At 41.0% G+C, this 18,604-nt stretch overlaps 1 protein-coding gene across 3 annotated transcripts in view; it reads left to right on the top strand.

Annotated features, from left to right (window-relative positions):
* LOC107383912 (phosphatase and actin regulator 1) overlaps positions 1 to 18,604 on the top strand; it is a 64,855-nt gene that overhangs the window by 29,456 nt on the left and 16,795 nt on the right. The window contains exons 1-5 of one of the 3 annotated variants that reach the window (XM_015956806.3): positions 2,716 to 3,444; positions 9,082 to 9,246; positions 16,684 to 16,764; positions 17,312 to 17,515; positions 17,820 to 18,159. In XM_015956806.3, the coding sequence (XP_015812292.3) occupies positions 3,165 to 3,444; positions 9,082 to 9,246; positions 16,684 to 16,764; positions 17,312 to 17,515; positions 17,820 to 18,159 (1,070 nt within the window). In that variant the 5' untranslated portion in view covers positions 2,716 to 3,164. Of the gene's footprint in view, positions 1 to 2,715; positions 3,445 to 9,081; positions 9,247 to 16,683; positions 16,765 to 17,311; positions 17,516 to 17,819; positions 18,160 to 18,604 lie in introns of those variants that run through there. The other 2 variants (XM_054740819.2, XM_070541673.1) reach the window with 2 other exon arrangements.

Here is an 18,604-nt window from a genome sequence, read left to right as displayed (position 1 = left end):
GAGACTGATCAGATAAAACCACAAACACACGGAGCATGACGCAAACCACAAAAATTGTGTTTCATCTGGAATCACTTGATTTTCCAATGGCAGAAAACTTTATTGCTGTTCTTGTTGCAAAAAGTGACACCTCACCTTGTTCATGTGTTTTGTTACTGCAGGGTATAGTTGCACTAATTTAAGACGAAAAATATAAAACTTGTATGCATTAGAAAGATGCAATACTTTGATCAATGAACCATTTATTTGTTAATATTCTGCTTCAACATCAAAGTAGTTCCTTTATTTGTCAAGTGTTTGCATCTGCTGCACCACTTTTATGCAAATGAACTGCCTTTTGATGGGTTTCTAAACTTAAACACACATCAAAATGCTTAACTTTGCTCCAAAAAGTCAGTCGCTGAAGGCGACTGCTTCTATTGGTGGGAGTAAATCTGTCTGCCTCTGTACTTCATTTCAAAAAAAGGACTTTGAGGCCACTAGAATAAGCTCTGGCTCATTGTGAGAACATCAAAGACAAACTCCGCCCCCTCAACTGCCCTAATCATCAATGATCTGCAGGAGATATGTTTGGATTTGCCTCAGGGTCCCTTATCTTTCCCCATTGTTCATGACTTATTAGCATCCATTAATAAAAGCAATTATCCCCGAAACTTTAGGGATCAAACAAAAGGGATGTTTGAACGTTTTAAAGTAAAGACATTGACATTTAGAGTCTCTATAGGCTGCTTGACTTATTTCAAGCTTTATGCTTCTTTTTATTACTGGTATAGTTTCCTTCGTTGTGCTCCTGTCATTTCAAGTCTCTTGACCTTACTGTGATTGTGATAAGTTTGATAAAAAGATTGTAATTTCCCATTAAGCTTTGTTTCATGTACAATCCAAAACTTCGTCTTGCACATCAGCCACTAAGCAGGAATTTGTTTTTGCAGATGGGTTGCATCATGTGTTTAGTCCTGAGATTTGAAGATAAACAAAGTGCCTCTGCCTTCTTCCACTGAAAACTTTGACCGTATCCCATTTATGGACACGATCGTGTTGCCTTTTTACTCACAATATTGTGTTTATTTTAAGAATCTAATAACTAATTAGAAATAGTAATATTTGAACATGCAGCTGCATGCTAAGATCAATGATGAGAAGCTAACTTAAACACCCAAACTATTCATGACATTGTCCTATACGGTGAGTTTAGAAAATAATCAACCATTTAAATTTTGTTTACATCCCTAATTTTTTGCCAGCTTTACGTTTCCAGTGCAACATGAAACATTCAACTGAAAAATGTCACAATTACAGTTCATTTACCAAAAATAAACAAAAAACACATTTTGCCTTAATAACAGCCTTGACTCTGTTCAAACTTCTCTATCATCTTTACAAAACTAAGCAATACACTGAAAAATGGGGTTTTCCAGGTAGTTGAAAAAATAAACAAAATTTTTGATATTTTATCTTATTTTTGGTATTAAAAAATCTAGAAAAATAACACAACTTAAAAGAGTGAAATATTCTTTAATATTATGATAATGTTCTTGTTTAGAATAAAATAAGGTTGCCTATGAAATAAGCTAAAGATGCATGGCTAAAATTCTTAAAACTAGAGCTAATAGTTAAAAGCCTTTCTTCTTCTAAAAATAAAAAAATTGAATAAAAATAAATAAAAATATGTTTGCACCATTTTTGACTACATCTGTACAGTCGGCATTTCCGCCCTTTTTTCTGATTGGTTATTTTCGAGCTGGCTAGTCCCGCCCCTCATGGTGCTCTCAGCCTGAGTAACCAGACTAGTTATCTGTGTAGATTTTAACAGAGGAATCTGGCAGGCCAGGCTACAAAATCATAGGAGGTAACATAAAGCAGATCAAAATGTTTAGATTTTTAGATGTTTTGTTTTGTAGTGATGTGTCGGTCGCGAACGAACCAGCTCTAAGAGCCGGCTCTTTGAAGTGAACGACGTGAGCCGGCTCATCATTGGGAGCCGTCCCCTCCCCTCCCCCCTCCCCCCCTGCCTTGGTGAAAGCTACAGGCGATTGGTCAACATGTGTAACTGCGTGTCCAGACTGTCCACACACAGAGCAGTAGGGGCGGGGAAGAGGGAGGATAAGACTCAGACACACAGCAGAGCACGTGCGGGCAGAGGGAGACGAGAGGGAATGAGGAGGAGGAAAAAGGCGAGAGAGAGAGAGAGAGGAGAGTGCAACGAAGACGGTGAGAAAATGAGCGCCAGCAGTCGGAAAGTGGAGATTTCTCAACGTGTTCAGTTATTAAATCCATAGAAATGATAAATATTTGATATATTGCATTTTTTTACATTAGTAAATCATTTTACATATAGTTTTGCATTATTTTGGTTATAAATTTACTCTACGCAACAGAAAATCTGAGGAGCCACTTGGGAGCCGAAAGAGCCAGCTCTTTTTGGTGAGCTGAGCCAAAAGAACCGGCTCTCTAAAAAGAGCCGGAATTCCCATCACTATTGTTTTGCGCTTCACGCATTTGTCCTTATTGCCCCAAAAACACATTTTGCAGACTGTATTTATTAATTGTAGATTTTCCTCCACATTTTGTGTTAATAATTTCAGTGTTATCTTTATACCACACTATCCTGATAAAAAAAAAACCTCTTCCCCGTTTTCATTGTCTGTTTGCCAGTAAACAAGCCAGATAATCACACATTTTCAGCATATTTTTGTGATTAACCTGCAAAGTTCACAGAGTCTAAAGCACAATTTGTGTTAGAATTGCTGCGTAATTAATACTAACACAGAACGATTATGGAGAGGGAACTTTTCCTCGGTCCACGCAGCCTATTAGAGGTGCGCACAGAGCAGCCAATCAGAGGCAGGCTTTGCTCAGCTCAGTTAATCGTGGATTTGCCACAACCGACTGCAGTCAGGAGCTCCAGCAGGGAGAGGTAGACACTGCCATTCACTACTCAGCCTCTAATTTATTATTAGCTCTCTTGAATCTATCCGTTTGGCTTTTTTTTGCCCATGTTCTCACTTTACGCAGCCCAAAGCCGCATATTTGGATCTCAGGTGTGAAGGTGCACGTTGGGATTTTTAGAGAGCTGAACGTTCGATTCTACAACCAAGCGATGGCCCTTTAAATCAAGCCGCGGCGCGGTGGTGCTGACAGCGTTGCTCCGTTTTCGCGTCCCCATGTTTAAGACGGTCAGTTACCCGGCGGTGGATCCTGCGCCCACCATCATGCACGGCGCATGGCTGACCACAGGCTGCCGAGAGAACGCGCCCGTGGCGGTGGAGAAGCCCAAGAAGAAGGCGTTCAGCCTGGTCAGAATAATGTCTCTGGGTAACAAGAAGGGCCACGAGCACAATCCGCATCACAACAACAACATGCCTTTCACGATCCACTGCCAGATCGGGAAGGAGATAAAGCACATTTGCAGCAACTGCAGCCGCGGGAACGACACGCAGGACGGTGAGTGGGCTTGTGTGGCGTCGCCCGTGTGTTGTTTGCAGCATCCAGGTTCCCGTGCTTGTGCGCCTCTAGGCTTCAAATGTGCTTCTGATGTGGAAATCAGATGCGTCTTTCCCTTCTCTCTCTTACTGTTTCACGAATTAATTCATTTGCACCTTAAATATTAAAACAGTCAAAGATAATTTACTGTTGCTGTTTTGGCCTCTGCTGGATGAGAACTCCAGCTCTCTGGCTTGGCCTATTTTTCACATGTTTCCAAAGAAAGAGACAGGAAAGCTCTCCTAATGTCCAGACTTTCTAATCCCTAAGAACAACAGCTCTACAGCCTGTTTGCACAACCATTTTTTAATTCTGTGTCATTACATCATCGCTCAGCCATCTTGGTAGCCAAACAAGTGTTTTTAATTAAAACCAGTAACACAACAAGAGGAGAACGGAGCTATTTTGCAATAGGATGAAGGCTGGACACAATGCATGAGGTCAGGGATCACCAACTCTCTCACGGAACGAGCTTCTTTCTCATCTATGAGGGTTTTGAACAGATTTGAAGACGTTTGCTTTATTAAAAAGTTCTTGGGTGGTTGGAGTATTGAAAACAGAATGTGTGTGGAAGTTGCTAAACCATGTTGTTTCCTGTCAACGCAGGTAGTTTGATTTATGCAGGTATTTATGGAATGTGTGCTGATAAGATTATTCAAGTAATTATCTGCAGGATGTTAATGTCTGTACTGCATTATTGTCGCATTATTCAGAGTGCTCTTCCTTGTTTATTTGTGTTGGCAAATATTGTGAATGTTTTTTTTTTGCAGTGCACTTGCATCAGCTGACAGCAAGGCTATGAGGGACAAAAACAACAGGCATTAGAAGCTGGGTCAGAGGTCATTTCTTTTGCAGGGCTTTGTGCATTTGTGTCAAATATTGTCTAACACATCTGAAATTTCAGGTAATCTCATTTGCTATTCAGAATTTTCAAACAGATTAAAATTTCAGACTAATTAATTGCAAAAGGCAGTTTCCAAAGGATGATTGCACTGAATAATAGGAAAATAAACTATTTTAAAAAAGCAAAATAACCCCTAAATTTCACAACTGGTTGTTTGATCTGTGTTTACATGTGAAAACTGGTAAGGAGCCTTTGGAAGAATATTTTACTTGTATTTTATTACAGAATTATTGGTATTAAGCCACATGGTGGTGGCATATAAGGTCAAAGGTCAGACATTCATATTCGTGGATTTCTGGTAGAGAATAAAGTTTGTGGTTTCATTAATTAAAGCTAAAATCATAATGTAGATGCCCCATTGGTCACTGGAGGGCCTAACAGCATCACTGCTGTACTGGTTGGGTCTTCTCATTCTCCAAACCAACTGGAGTCATCCCAGCGTGAGCAACCATACCTGTTTTTGTGCAGCCTACGGTTGCAACAACCCGTCTACTATTGAAAATAGACCATGTAGGATTACTATTGACTTTTCTAGCCAACCTGTAGGGAGTTTATATTTCAGTTTTTACTTTTATATGTTTCATATGTTTATATGTTACACTTTTAATTTAATATGTTTTATTTGTTTTAATTTTGACTGAAATAAACAAAATAATTCTAAATTATTTTGTTTAATTATATTTATATTTTATTTATCATGCCATACTGTATGTCATACTATGTGGAAAAAGTGTAATAAAATGTGTTTTTTAGTTGGGTAAATACCTTCCTCAGTAAAAATAAATGTTCTGGGGGTGAATGGGGACCCATCCAAGATGGCAGCCGATCACTCCGTCAGCTCCAATAAGCAGCGTCAGTCCACAGTGTGTAAATTATGTCTGTGAAAGCAACCCCAGACCATTATACTATTACCACAGTGTTTCTCTCTGAAATTCAACGGAACACACGCCTTCCAAAAATTTCTAATTTTGCATCATGGACATATTGAGGAGCATTAAAGGGAAATGTAGCAACTTTTTCGTCGTCGTTGTCTTCCTCCGCTTATCCAGGTCCGGGTCGCGGGGGCAGCATCCCAACTAGGGAGCTCCAGACCGTCCTCTCCCCGGCTTTCTCCACCAGCTCCTCCGGCAGGACCCCAAGGCGTTCCCAGACCAGATTGGAGATGTAACCTCTCCAACGTGTCCTGGGTTGACCTGGGGGCCTCCTGCTGGCAGGACATGCCCGAAACACCTCCCCGGGGAGGCGTTCAGGAGGCATCCTGACCAGATGCCCAAATCACCTCAACTGGCTCCTTTCGATCTGGAGGAGCAGCGGTTCTACTCCGAGTCCCTCCTGAATGTCCGAGCTCCTCACCCTATCTCTAAGGCTGAGCCCGGCCACCCTACGGAGGAAACTCATTTCGGCCGCTTGTATCCGCGATCTCGTTCTTTCGGTCATTACCCAAAGCTCATGGCCATAGTTGAGGATTGGGATGTAGATCGACCGGTAAATCGAGAGCCTGGCTTTCTGGCTCAGCTCCGTCTTCACCACGACAGATCGGCTCACTGTCCGCATCACTGCAGATGCTGAACCAATCCGCCTATCGATCTCCCGATCCCTCCTACCCTCACTCGTGAACAAGACCACGAGATACTTAAACTCCTCCACTTGAGGTAGGACCTCTCCCCCGACCCAGAGTTGGCAAGCCACCCTTTTCTAGTCTTTCTCCATGGCCTCACCAAACTCCTCCCACGCCCGAGATTTTGCCTTGGCAACTGCCACTGCTGCACCCCACTTGGCTATCCGGTACCTGTCTGCTGCCTCCGGAAACCCACAGACCAGCCACACCCTGTAGGCCTCCTTCAGCCTGATGGCTCCCCGAACCTCTGGTGTCCACCGGGGGTACGGGGGTTGCCACCACGACTGGCACCGGCCACCTTACGACCACAGCTAGCAACAGCTGCTTCAACAATCGCAGAGTGGAACAATGCGGTCAAAGCTCTGCCGGAGGTGGGAGTTGAAGACTGTCTTAACAGGTTCTTCCGCCAGGCGTTCCCAGCAGACCCTCACTATGCGTTTGGGTCTGCCAGGTCTACGCGGCATCTTCCCCTGCCATCTGATCCAACTCACCACCAGGTGGTGATCAGTTGACAGCTCCACTCTTCTCTTCACTTGGGTGTCCAAAACATACGGCCGCAGGTCAGATGATATGACTACAAAGTCTATCATCGACCTGCGATCTAGGCTGCCCTGGTACCAAGTGTACCGATGGGCATCCTTATGTTCAAACATGGTGTTCGTTATGGCCAAACTGTGGCTTGCACAGAAGTCCAATAACAAAACACCACTCGAGTTCAGATCAGGTGGGCCTTGTCCGGGGATCGGACCGCCAAGGCTCCCGCCTTGGTCTGCCACCCGATCCACACTGCACCAGACCCTTCATGTTCCTCCTGCGGGTGGTGGGTCCACAGTTGGATGAGCCCATATATCCGGTTCGGGCTGGGCCCGGCCGGGCCCCATGGGCGAAAGCCCGGCCACCAGGTGCTCGCTCACGGGCCCCAACCCCAGGCCTGGCTCCAGGGTGGGACCCCGGTACCCCTCCGGGCCGGGTACTCCGACTCTTTGACTTTACCTCCATGAAAGATCCTGTGAACCATTCTTTGTCTCACCCTTCACCTAAGACCAATTTGTCATGGGAGGCCCTACCAGGGGCACAAAGTGCCCCAGACAACATAGCTCCTAGGATCATTAGGGCACTCAAACTCCTCCACCACGATAAGGTGACGGTTCAAGGAGGAGTAGGAGTAGAAGGAGCAACTTTTTCATATTTTTAAATTATTTTTTTGAGCCAGTATGTGCTAAAATGACCCTTTACAGGGTTAATGAAAGGCCACTCAGTCCATATCGCCCCCTGTGGCCAGAAAATCGCACTAGCAACAACACAGTTGCCAGTTCAGTCTGTTGGTACTTAGAAAAAATGATGCCAACCTACCTGGCACTTTAGTTTGGTTCCAGCACGTTTCCTGTATGTTTTAGATCAAGAACACAGCTGATTTGTTTAATTTGGTGATGAATCACTCCTCTAGACACTTAGTAACGCTGGGAGATCAGCTGTTAGGTCAAGGTTAGGTCAAGGTTAGGTCAAGGTGTTATAATGACGAATGCAAAGCGAGGAGATACCTTTTGGTTTAGCTTCTACAATCGGACTCGAGGGGGTGCTAAAAGCAAACAATGTGCCTAGTATCCCTTTAAATGTTCTTCATGGCTTCATTGGTTCTTGAATTTCTTAACATCAGGACACAATGTGTTAGTTTTTCGAGATCGTTTAGCCTACTCTATGTTCTCCGAGTCTAGTTAAGTGGTGTGTGAACTCCTCAATATATTGTGACATTGATTTTAGGCCATATCGCACAGCCCTAGAACATTGTAAATAGGTATGTCCTCAGGAAGTGAATAAGCAGTAGAATATTTACATTTCAGTCTTCAGTTGGCAGTTAAATAAAAATCAAAGTAACTAGATGCTAGCATATTGTGGTGGTTTTCATGCATCTCATAATGAAGAAACATTATGCAAACTTATTTTATAAGATAAAATGTTACCAGTAAAATCAATTTTAAAGTTTTACTTGGGCTGCTTGAGACACAAATATCTACGGTATGTTAAAACCTTTTATAAAATGATTCTTCCCATGTTTATTCAAGTTAGAGCCCATCAAAATGAGTTTCACTGGTTGTCTACCTTTTATTCTCCACGTCGTCTTGTGTCATACTCGTTAGCTATGTAAGTGGGGAGGTTTGTAGTCGTTTGCAGTTGCATCAGTTTGTTCATGTAATAGTTTGCACTGGGACAAGTTTTTCTCCACATTCTTAGCTTTTGATGTCAGATGGTAATTTGAAGCCAAAAGGCTGGGCTTTGTGAATTTTTCATGAAGAGTGGGAAGGTTTTTCTTTAATGAGGTGCTTATCAGTCTGTTTAGTGTACTTTGGCAAGACTTGGCTCGATGTGGAGCAGCCTCAGACTGTTTATACTCTGAGTGTGTTCTACATAATGATATCTGACGTGCGGGTTTGTTTATGCTCTTGGTTCAGTCTCATCTAGTTACTACAGATTTCAGGACACCACTTGGCACAGATTTCCATTTCTGGGATCTTTAAGCCCCATTCCCATCTGTACCGGGTCGGCCCGGGCCGGGTAGCCCCAGTCGGCCCCAGCCTGGCCCGGTTGATTCCACACATCCTTGCCTTAAGTCCATGTGGGCTGATTCTACCCACCAATCAGAGGCTTGCTCTAATGGAAGGTGTGAATGGGCTGATTCTACCCACCAATCAGAGGCTTGCTCTAATGGAAGGTGTGAATGGGCTGATTCTACCCACCAATCAGAGGCTTGCTCTAATGGAAGGTGTGAATTTGCTGTCAGCAGTGGGCGTGTTGGCCCTGGTCGGCCTGAAGCAGTACCCCTCGGGAAGAGGGCCGAGAATGAGCCTTGGTTGGCCCGGGAAAATTCCAGGCCACCCAGATATGTAAACAACCTATGCTACCCGGCCCGGGCCGACCCGGTACAGGTGGGAATGGGGCTTTAGAGAGCCAAAGTGTGCCGCGTTTGCTGCTGATATTCTCCTGCATAACAGTTTACCAGAATATCACCACCTCTGCTTCCTCACCTTAACTAGACCCATGTGTTATAGCTTTTGTGTTTTCTGTTTTTTTCTAACAGCTGATGAAGTAGAGAGGCTGGCTGCCATGCGTTCCGAGTCTTTGATCTCTGGCACCCATACCCCACCCATCCGTCACAGGAGCAAGTTTGCAACTCTCGGGCGCCTCCTCAAACCCTGGAAATGGAGAAAGAAGAAGAGTGAGAAGTTCAAGCAGACCTCTGCTGGTATGTGACAAAGTTTTCCTTAATTATGATGAGAATTCTAGTAAAAAAAAGGCCCTGCTGGAGTAGATACCGCACAAACTAAGATCATCTTATGATAAATGACCCTCACTCGTATAGCACCTTTCAGAGTCAGAGTACTCCAAAGTGATTTACACTAGAGTGTATCATTCACCTATTCACACACTGATGGTGATGAGCTACAGTGTGGCCATAGCTGCCCTCGGGACCACTGACAAAGACCAAGTTCACAATCGGTCATTCTGAGTTTCACATGCAGGCTAAATGTGCAAATGGTGTTCTACCCTTATTTCCCTAATGAACCACTGATAGTATGGAACTAGGATTGGGACAATATTACAATTAACTTGTACCATGTTATGTCACTGTGACTTGTTTTGTTGCATGTCATTCATGTTTTGTAACGCGTAACTTTCGTTTTATACAGGTTACTTTAGTTTTGTAGGATGTAATTCTTGTTTTGTAAATGCCACTTTGATACAAAACATGAAACTTTTATTTTGTAACTTGCAGAAAAAATGTTATGTACAAGTTTCAAATCACAAATCTCAACATTTTGTCCCAATTCTAGCTTGCTTCCCAAAGAACCAATGACAGGCCAATTCCTGTTGGAAGCAAGCTAGAATTGGGACAAAATGTTATGTATTTGTAGGCTTGAGTTTTGTAACTGTAGACTGAGATTTGTGTTTTGAAAGTTGCGATTTGAAACTTGTACATTGATTTTTTTTTTGGCAAGTTACAAAATAAAAGTTTAATGTTATCAAAGTTACATATTACAAAATGAGAATTACATGCTACAAAACAAAAGTTACGTGTTACAAAATGAAAGTTGCATGTTACAAAACAAGTCACAGTTACAAAACATGGCACAAGTTAAATGTAATATTGTCCCAATTCTAGTTCCATATGATAGAAAATAGACGGAGAAATGCTCAGATTAGAAAAGCCAGTCAGATCTACATCATTTCGCTAAATTAGCATTCATAGACTCACCCATCTTAGCTCGCAATGAAGAAGGCTTTTGTTCATTTAGCATCCAGGACACAGCAATGCACGTCACCACTAGTAGAACTGTTAGCATTAGCAATTTCACCACACAGCAGAACTCCTCCAGGCTTGTGTTATTTGTGGAGATAAAACATCAACATTGCAAATCAAATGGAGTCAGTGGTAGAGTCGCATTGCTATTAGCCATTCAGAGACGAGATTTCTGAATATCAGGATATAACACCCCAAAACCTGACATGCTCCGCTCACTTCTGCTGTAGCTCACTTCTTCTACCTGAAACTGGAGCGCCAGAGCTTTTTTTCCACACATAGACTGACTCACAAGGCATTAATTTATACTAGAGACCACTGCAGATGTGTTGGAAAAAACTAGCGAACTTGGTCTTTAAGAAATGATATACACACAGTATCCTTTAACAACCACTAAATTTAGATATTTATTCATTGTATGTACTTAAGTAGTAATGAACATTAGAACATTTTGTTTCAGCTGATCCAAAATAAAAGGTAGTAATGTGATGCAGAAAAGAGAGTGCATCTTTGGAGTTCCACGTTTTGAAGTCTCTTTAGATTTCCTTTGATCTTCCAGCCCTGTGTTGTCAGAGCCAAGTGAAGAACAAGGCTTCCTCAGATGTGGCTGTGTTTATTTTTGACGGCTGACACATCCTGAACTGTGTCATTCTTCTGGGCTGGAGAAGGCAGACTGTCAGACTGTATGTTCCAGACTGAAAGCAAAATTCTTGCCTTTGTAGAGGATGATCAATTAGCTCAGAATCCAACCTGAACAGGACACACTGTTCCGGTTTAGTAATATAAAATAATTTGTTTCTCAAAGTGATTCAGTCTCTGTTTTCTGTAACGGTTAACATTTTTACTTTTACCATCTTGTCGTTTTACCATTCGTAAGAGTTAGCCTTTTATGTTCGTTCTACCATTCAGCAAAGGTTTGGATGAAGTTTGGTTTTCTGGGTTATGATGTTTTCAGTCTGCACAAAGGAAGCTGATGAAATATATTATTTAGCTTTAGATGCCCGGGATTTTGATGTTTTACTGTGTTCCACAGAAAATACTTGATAAAATAATCATGCTGTTTCTTTAAATCCTCTTTGTCAAATTTGTGCGTGCTCCACGATCACGGCGTCTGTCTTTTGTGGTGAAGGACAATAATCAGGAACCGAGAAACAAAAGATGCTTTATTTTGCTGTTAATACAAAGTGGAGTTGAGAGAAATGGCTCTTTTCATTACTTTTGTTATCTACTCGCATTGTTTTCCCAATGCTGCTCGTTTCCAAATATTTTGCTGCCATGCTAAATCCCCTTTTAAAAAACCCAACAGTGACTCGTTGCATCTAACTGAATCACATCAAAGTCGAAAATGTGTTGTTTTGAGGCTGGAAACGGTTCCTCAAGTTGCTCTAAAAGCTCACGCGGCCACTTCAACTGCTTGTTGTGTATCTGCAGCTTAAAGCAGCACAATGCTCTGTCACAGCCATTTTAGCATGAAGCATGAGACCCAACTTTCAAAGCCCCAAATCAGTCAGATGTGGCCCACGCCTCTGCAGAAAGCAGTGCCAGTGCAGTAAATTCAAATGGCAGAAAAGTGGTGCGGATTCTGTGAACCGTTCCAGTAAAGCCAACATAATTTTTAGGGAAATTCACAGTGAACATTTTTTTTTGTAGGAATCCTCTCCAAACTTTGCCGTTCCCTGGAGCGGTTTCTCAAAGTGGAATGACTTTTAAAAAACTCACTGCAGTATTTTAGGTCATTGATGCACTGTTAGACCCCGGCTCATATTACTGGCCACTTATTCCTTTGTGCTGCTGCATTGTCCTCTAAGGACCTAAATGCTTTTCCTTTCTGCTTCCATCCTTTTATAATTGAAGTCAAACTGTTGATCATGTTTGCTGCGTCATTAGGGACCCGACCAGCTGCTGGGCATGCAGATGCTGTTATGGATAATTGAACGTGGAGCACTATAGAGGATTATAGATGTGGCACGATGTTAATCAGATACATACCAGCTCTGAGGGATCACGCTCTTACCTCAGGAACGATGGAGGCAGGACCTTATAGTTGTCTTATCATGCCGTCTTTGTAAATTTTCCACAGTGAAAGTATCGGAGAAAGATCTAACTCAGCAAAAGTTGAACGTTTAGTACACCGATGTTATCTTTGTGTGTTTTTAATCCAATTAGCAGATTTCCTTGCAGCCACAAGTCATCTGAAGGCTGTTTTCACACTTATTTTAAGTTTATTTCTTGGAGTAAATGTCAGATTTTTATTCCAGCTATTTATTTACAAATTATAGGGAAAGAAAAGTGCCAAAAGAAACCCAACATCAAAATCTTCTTGTAGACGTTGTGAAAAGTTTCCTGCATTATTTGTTTCTACGTGCATATGTGTGTGTGAGTGTATGCATGCATGCGTGTGTGTGTGGGACTCAAAAAGTTTCTTTAACAGGCTTTCCTTTGAGCTTTTCAGCCTCAGGGTGTTCTGACAATTTGGGTCACTTAGCTTGCTTTTTAAAATGTATTAATAGTTTTAAGTAAAAACAATCTTAATACATTGTTCTCTAATCAAAAGATTAGTGTGGCTATCACATTTATCACGCTCTTAGCTGAGTCAGTCTAATTATCATGTCTCAGTGCAGATTTCTGAAGTTTTGCACCACAAGACTACCCTAAACTTACTGTGCACACTCCAAAGCTGCAAATATAATCTATATTTTTGCATCACAGACTTTTTGAATTCAATTCAATTCAAAAATACTTTATTAATCCCAGAGGGAAATTGATTGCTGTAGTAGCTCAGAATAATATTAATAATCAAGTCATCAAAGTGACATTTTCCCTACAGGAACACAGTTTTGAAATCAAAGAAATTAATTTCTCCTCCTTCAAAACAATAGAGAAAATATATTTTCTTAAGGATAATTATTTTATCCTCTTCAGCCATTTTTTGTCACATGTCCAGTTCGGTTTTACTAATCCCAATGAATGTGCAGTGCCTATCCGCCAGATTGGAAGACACTTTATTCTCATTAAAGCTTTGATTTAATGGTATTACATAAGTGGATTTATCCCACTGCATGGCGATTATGTCATGAAGCATTGAATAATTGTTGTAGGTTGTTTTCTTTTTAATTGTTGGGTGAAATGGCTTTATAATCCCTGAACATATGACTGCACTTTTACTTTGGGCTTAGCTGTCGGTGCAGCTGTTTTGAAGGGATTTTTCACTGTAATTCAGATTACAAATACAAAATTCACTATGCAACTTTTTCTTTTTTCTTTTTTTTAAATATTTTTCTTGAGCTAGCATGTGCTAAAATGACCCCTTTTGTGAGGTTAATGAAATGCCATTCAGACCCCTACTGTCATCTGTGGCCAGAATACCGCATTTGCAACTTCAGAGTGGCTGACCTCCACCTGTTGGGACTTATTAGCGGACATACCTGACACTTCAGTCTGTTTCCAGCAAATTTCCTGCATGCTTTAGATCATGAACACAGCTTATTTGTTTGAGTTAGTGATGAATCACTCCTGTAGACACTATTGAAGGCTGGGGAGACGTTTCAGCAATTAGATTAAGGTGTTACAAAATAATACACAGTGAGGAGATAGGTTTTATTTTTGGTTTGACCACAGATAATAACGGACACCAAGGGGTGTTAAAAGCAAGCAAAACTGCCAAATGTGCTATTAAAACTCAGGTTTTATTTCTGAAATTTGCCATCAAACGAACTAATGCCATGTAAGCATGTTTGATAAATGATTAACTTTATTGTAACATAAAATGTTCTTTTGGTGACATCTTAAGGTTTTAACTCTGTTTTTCAGAACTTTAATCAATTAAATTGTATTTAACTCTGGAGGCAGGCATTGCAGACTTGCAACGTTAAAACCTACCTACCTGGTTACTCCACATACATAATTTATGAGCATTTTTTAACTCAGAAGTACCCCTGAAGGGCCTAGTTGTTTTTCCTTTTATCAAAACTTATTTTGAGCCTGAGAGGGTTATAAATCAAAGGTTAACAGTGCAGTTCTGCCTGCTGTGCACTTCAGAAAACTATCTAATAAAGTTGTTGCATACGCTGCCAGTCAGAAGAAAATGTGCTCTGTTGGTTCTGGGTCAGCTCTTTGATAAGTCTGTTTACTATCCCCCTGATATGCATGACCTAATGTTAAATTTGTTCTGCCTTATGGGAGGAAATAACTCTTTTTGATGTGAATGTCTGCAGAAGCATCCCAAAAATAGCATCTACAGTTGGCTCAAATGACTTTGATTTTACGATTCTATTAATCCACCTTCAGCTGTGCTGATTTGATTTTCCTTTTTTGTGACATTTATGGGATAATCTGATTGTTTTATAAGAAATCCAAAAACAGCAGTCACCTAAACATTCCCCAAGCTTAGAATTGGACTCAAACTCGATTATAATATATATATAACATCTAGAGTCAATTTCTAATTGCTGCCTAATATTCAGCATCTGTTAACCAGAAGTAACCCACAACAAACACATTGTTTTACAGAAACATGCTTGAGCCTAAATACCTCTCGAAGGTTCCAGTCTGATCTTTGCATGTTTGTTTTTTTGCTTTTCATTTTGGATTCACAGCTGCTAAATCTTTGCATAGTGGGAAAAATGAACTGGTTGTCCCAAATCTGTTCTGAGTTTGAATTAACATTGAACACATCTCCGCTGTTTCAAAGCAGGGACTCTTGGATCATGAAGCACAGATGGCAGAAGCTGTGCTGCAGAGGCCTGGTGGGAGGCTTCTGTGCACAAGTGTTGTTGCACGGCCTCATTTTGCATTCCTCAACTGGCTCGTGTACGCTAGGTTGGATTTTTAAAATAACCACCTTGATTGTTGGCTGCTTTCATTCGGCCAGGTGATAAGTGCGCCTCAACGCTTGAAGTGTAAAAATAGAAGCACATGGTTACTTTTTGATCTTGTGCATGATGTTATCACAACAAGAAGTCTTAATGGAGCATCTGCTTATTATTCCTAACATGTTTGTTCATCATTGCAGGTGTTAAACAGAGAAAACTCTTTATTTAGCAAAAACTAGCATTTAAGAGCAGTTTTGTCTAATTAAGTAATTGGTTAAACAAATGGTCATGAAAAAACGCATTGTACTTTTCCACATTGACTGGAAGTCTTAACTGGATAATTGTTTAGACAATATATATTTGGTTTATGTGTTAAACTTAGAAACATGCTATAAAGGTTGAACATCTAATAAAGTAGCATCTAATATGGAGATCTTGTCCAAGAAGAAGCCTAAGAAAGAGGTTTTCTACCTATTTGATTGTTAGAATCCACCTAAATCACTGTTTGCTAATGCTAAATATGCTTATATGTATACTTTTGTGCAACGGACCCTAGTGTACCTATGCATATCAGTGCATTGCCTCCAAATATGTATAGATAAATTAATGGTCTTGCAAAAAATAAAAAATGAATACATAAAAATAAATCCTTTGTGGCATAAATTTTTCATTAATTCAGAGCAACAATAACTTTGTTAGTTTTTAAACACCCACAGATTTTTGATTTATTTTTATTTGCTTTTTTCAACGAAGTTTAGTGAATGCAAAATGGACTCTGCCTTTTGGCTGACCAGTTCTCATTAATTTGCTGTTTTAGATTAGATTTGCCATGTTGTATTTCATGCAGTAATATATTAAACAAATTTACTTTGAGCACATTTGGACTCTGAATGTTATTTGACCTTCAAAACATGCTGAAACAAAGTGGATGGGATGTTCATTTATTTCAAATGAATACACATTTTCACCAACCTCATTTAAGTGACATAGCAGCGATGGTCAGCCCAGCTCCAGTCGATTTTTGTCTGTGTTGAGAGAAAATTTCATTGAGTTCTGCTGGTCAGGTCAAATGTATTTGTTTATTTTTTTTACTGCAAAGCTCCTTAAAAGCTCAGTGAAAGCATATTGTGTTACTATGGCAACCTGTAAGCATGAGCTGCTGTTCCAGCGTCTTTCAGCACATGATGCTTCTGTTTGAAACATGTCTTGTTTTTGTGCTTTTTCATTTCCAGTGTGATGATGACAAATATTCCGAGCCTAAGAGATCCTCTCTAAAACATCCAAGTCCACATTTTGTATTCACTCTTTCTGTTATTGAGCTCCTGTAGTTTATTATGCAACCACAAATTACATTAGTATTTGTAAATGTGGATATCAGTTCTCATTCTAGTGATAAAATACTTAAAGATTAGTACTACTCTATTATTATTGCATCTAATGTATTAGTCTTGTATCTACTGAATGGGTCTACCAAGTTTTAGCAGTCTATTGTCAATACTACTAGATAACTTGATTTTTTTAAACTTCCAATTTTTCGTATTTACTTAAAAAAAATCTTTTCGTTTGTCAGCTTTGGAGAGGAAGATGTCCCTGCGACAGAGCAGAGATGAGCTCATCAAGAGAGGGGTGCTGAAGGAAATTTTTGAAAAAGGTAAATATTGTGCATTTGTGGTTTATTTAAAGGAAAAGAGAGAAGCTGGAACCTTTAAGTACAAAGGACAAAAACAGTATACATGGTACACAGAATTTCAGGGACTAATAATCTTAAACATCAATGGGTGTTTGATGTTTTTATATACAAATTGACCCAAAGCAAGTAAAGATAATCTGTTTGGCCTCAGAGCATTTCAAAAAGAAAAACAATAACTATTAGTTCTCGCCAAAATGTCCAGAGAGAAGATGATCTATATATATATATATTTTAATATATATTTTAAAAAGTGGTACAAATGAAGTGAAATTTGATGCGGCTGAAGTTGAACAGTCTCTTGGTGGCTAAAATATGTTGTATAATCAGGTTGTTGACTCCATATTCCAGTGAATTCCATCTACCTGCTTATGCGTGATGATTGGAAAAAAGACATCTGGTTAATAAATGGCCTTAAATGTTATTTTCTCAAATTCCTTGAATCCCTTTAAAGCTGTAGATCCTGGTATGCAAACGGCTGAAACAACACTGCTTTGTTTCCATTTTGTAGCCACCGTTGAATTCCGATCCTCGATGGACGCCGGCGTCTGCACTCAGGAGCCCTCGATCAAGACTTCTATGGTCCTCCCTGCCAAGAAATCCGTCACATTTCCCGGTGACCATCAGGATACCCCAGCCAAGCCTCCGCTTTACCACAAACAGCCACCTGCTCTGCCTCCAAAGCCTTTCTCTAGGATCCCAAACCATAGCACAGGCAAGTTTTCCTCCACAGGATCAACTGTATAATCATCCTGCTTGTCCCTAACGGTGTACCTGCGTTGCCACATATGTTCATGGGATTAGAGTAGTCTTATTAAACTCCCCTGGGGTTAGCTCAGCTGAGCTCTGTGTCAATGTCAATCTGTCAGCGTTGGAAAGAAGAATTACTCTGGCCTAATTCTCTCATCGGAGCCACATCTGATTATTGATGAACTGTTTTATCTGCTGGAAGTAGATTTGCTGTGACACAATGGAAATTCTTAGCAATCCTCAATCTTCCTCTATTATTTCCTCTCAAGATTCTTGCCAGCCAGTGAAGTTGCCCTGCATGCCTGTGGGGAAACACTCGCCGCCACTGCCTCCCAAGAAAGTGATGATTTGTGTGCCTCCAGGGGGGCTGGACTCCTCCCCGTCGCCATCCCCTAACCCCCTCAGCTTGCTTCCACCAAAGTGCGGCCCTCCACCGGGTGTGCCGCCCCACCACGGCATGCTGCTGCCCTCCCAGCTCGCTGGGCTTTCAGGGTTTCACCAGAGCCACGGCCACCCGCTCCAGCTTCAGTACGGCAGCCTGCACGCCCCCAGCCGCATCATCGAGGAGCTCAATAAAACCCTGGCGCTCTCCATGCAGAGGTTTGAAAGGTTGGCAGAAATGTTTACAGATGTTCTGAGCAAAATGAAAAACCTTGAAGGTCTCGTCAGAGTTCATACCAGAGTTTAAAATGAAGATCAATTTAAAACGAGACATGATGGTTAGTCATTCTTGTGCTTGCTGATTTTGATCATTTGTGGTGGCCATCTTGAACCTAGTTGACGCCAAAAGTTAATTAGTTGTAGATGAGATATTTGGCCAGCAGGCACAAGCAAAAATGTGTAAAACGTATAAACTTCTTTCTGCAGGTGACAGTTAAATGGTAGATGGCCCGTATTTGTATGAGTTTTTCTCTAAGAACCAAAAAGATGGATTACTAAAGAGAATTCTCTAGTTTTTGTAGCTTCCTGCAGTGTCTAAAGTATATCGTAGCATTTTCAAGGTCGCATCCTGCAGCTCAGTACTGTACAGGTCTAAATCAGCACACTGCCTCTC

This window comes from Nothobranchius furzeri, chromosome 11 (assembly GCF_043380555.1).
Source record: "Nothobranchius furzeri strain GRZ-AD chromosome 11, NfurGRZ-RIMD1, whole genome shotgun sequence".
Lineage (NCBI taxonomy): Eukaryota > Metazoa > Chordata > Actinopteri > Cyprinodontiformes > Nothobranchiidae > Nothobranchius > Nothobranchius furzeri.
The sequence above is the reverse complement of the archived record's forward strand: the minus strand, read 5'-3'. Positions and strand labels throughout refer to the sequence as shown.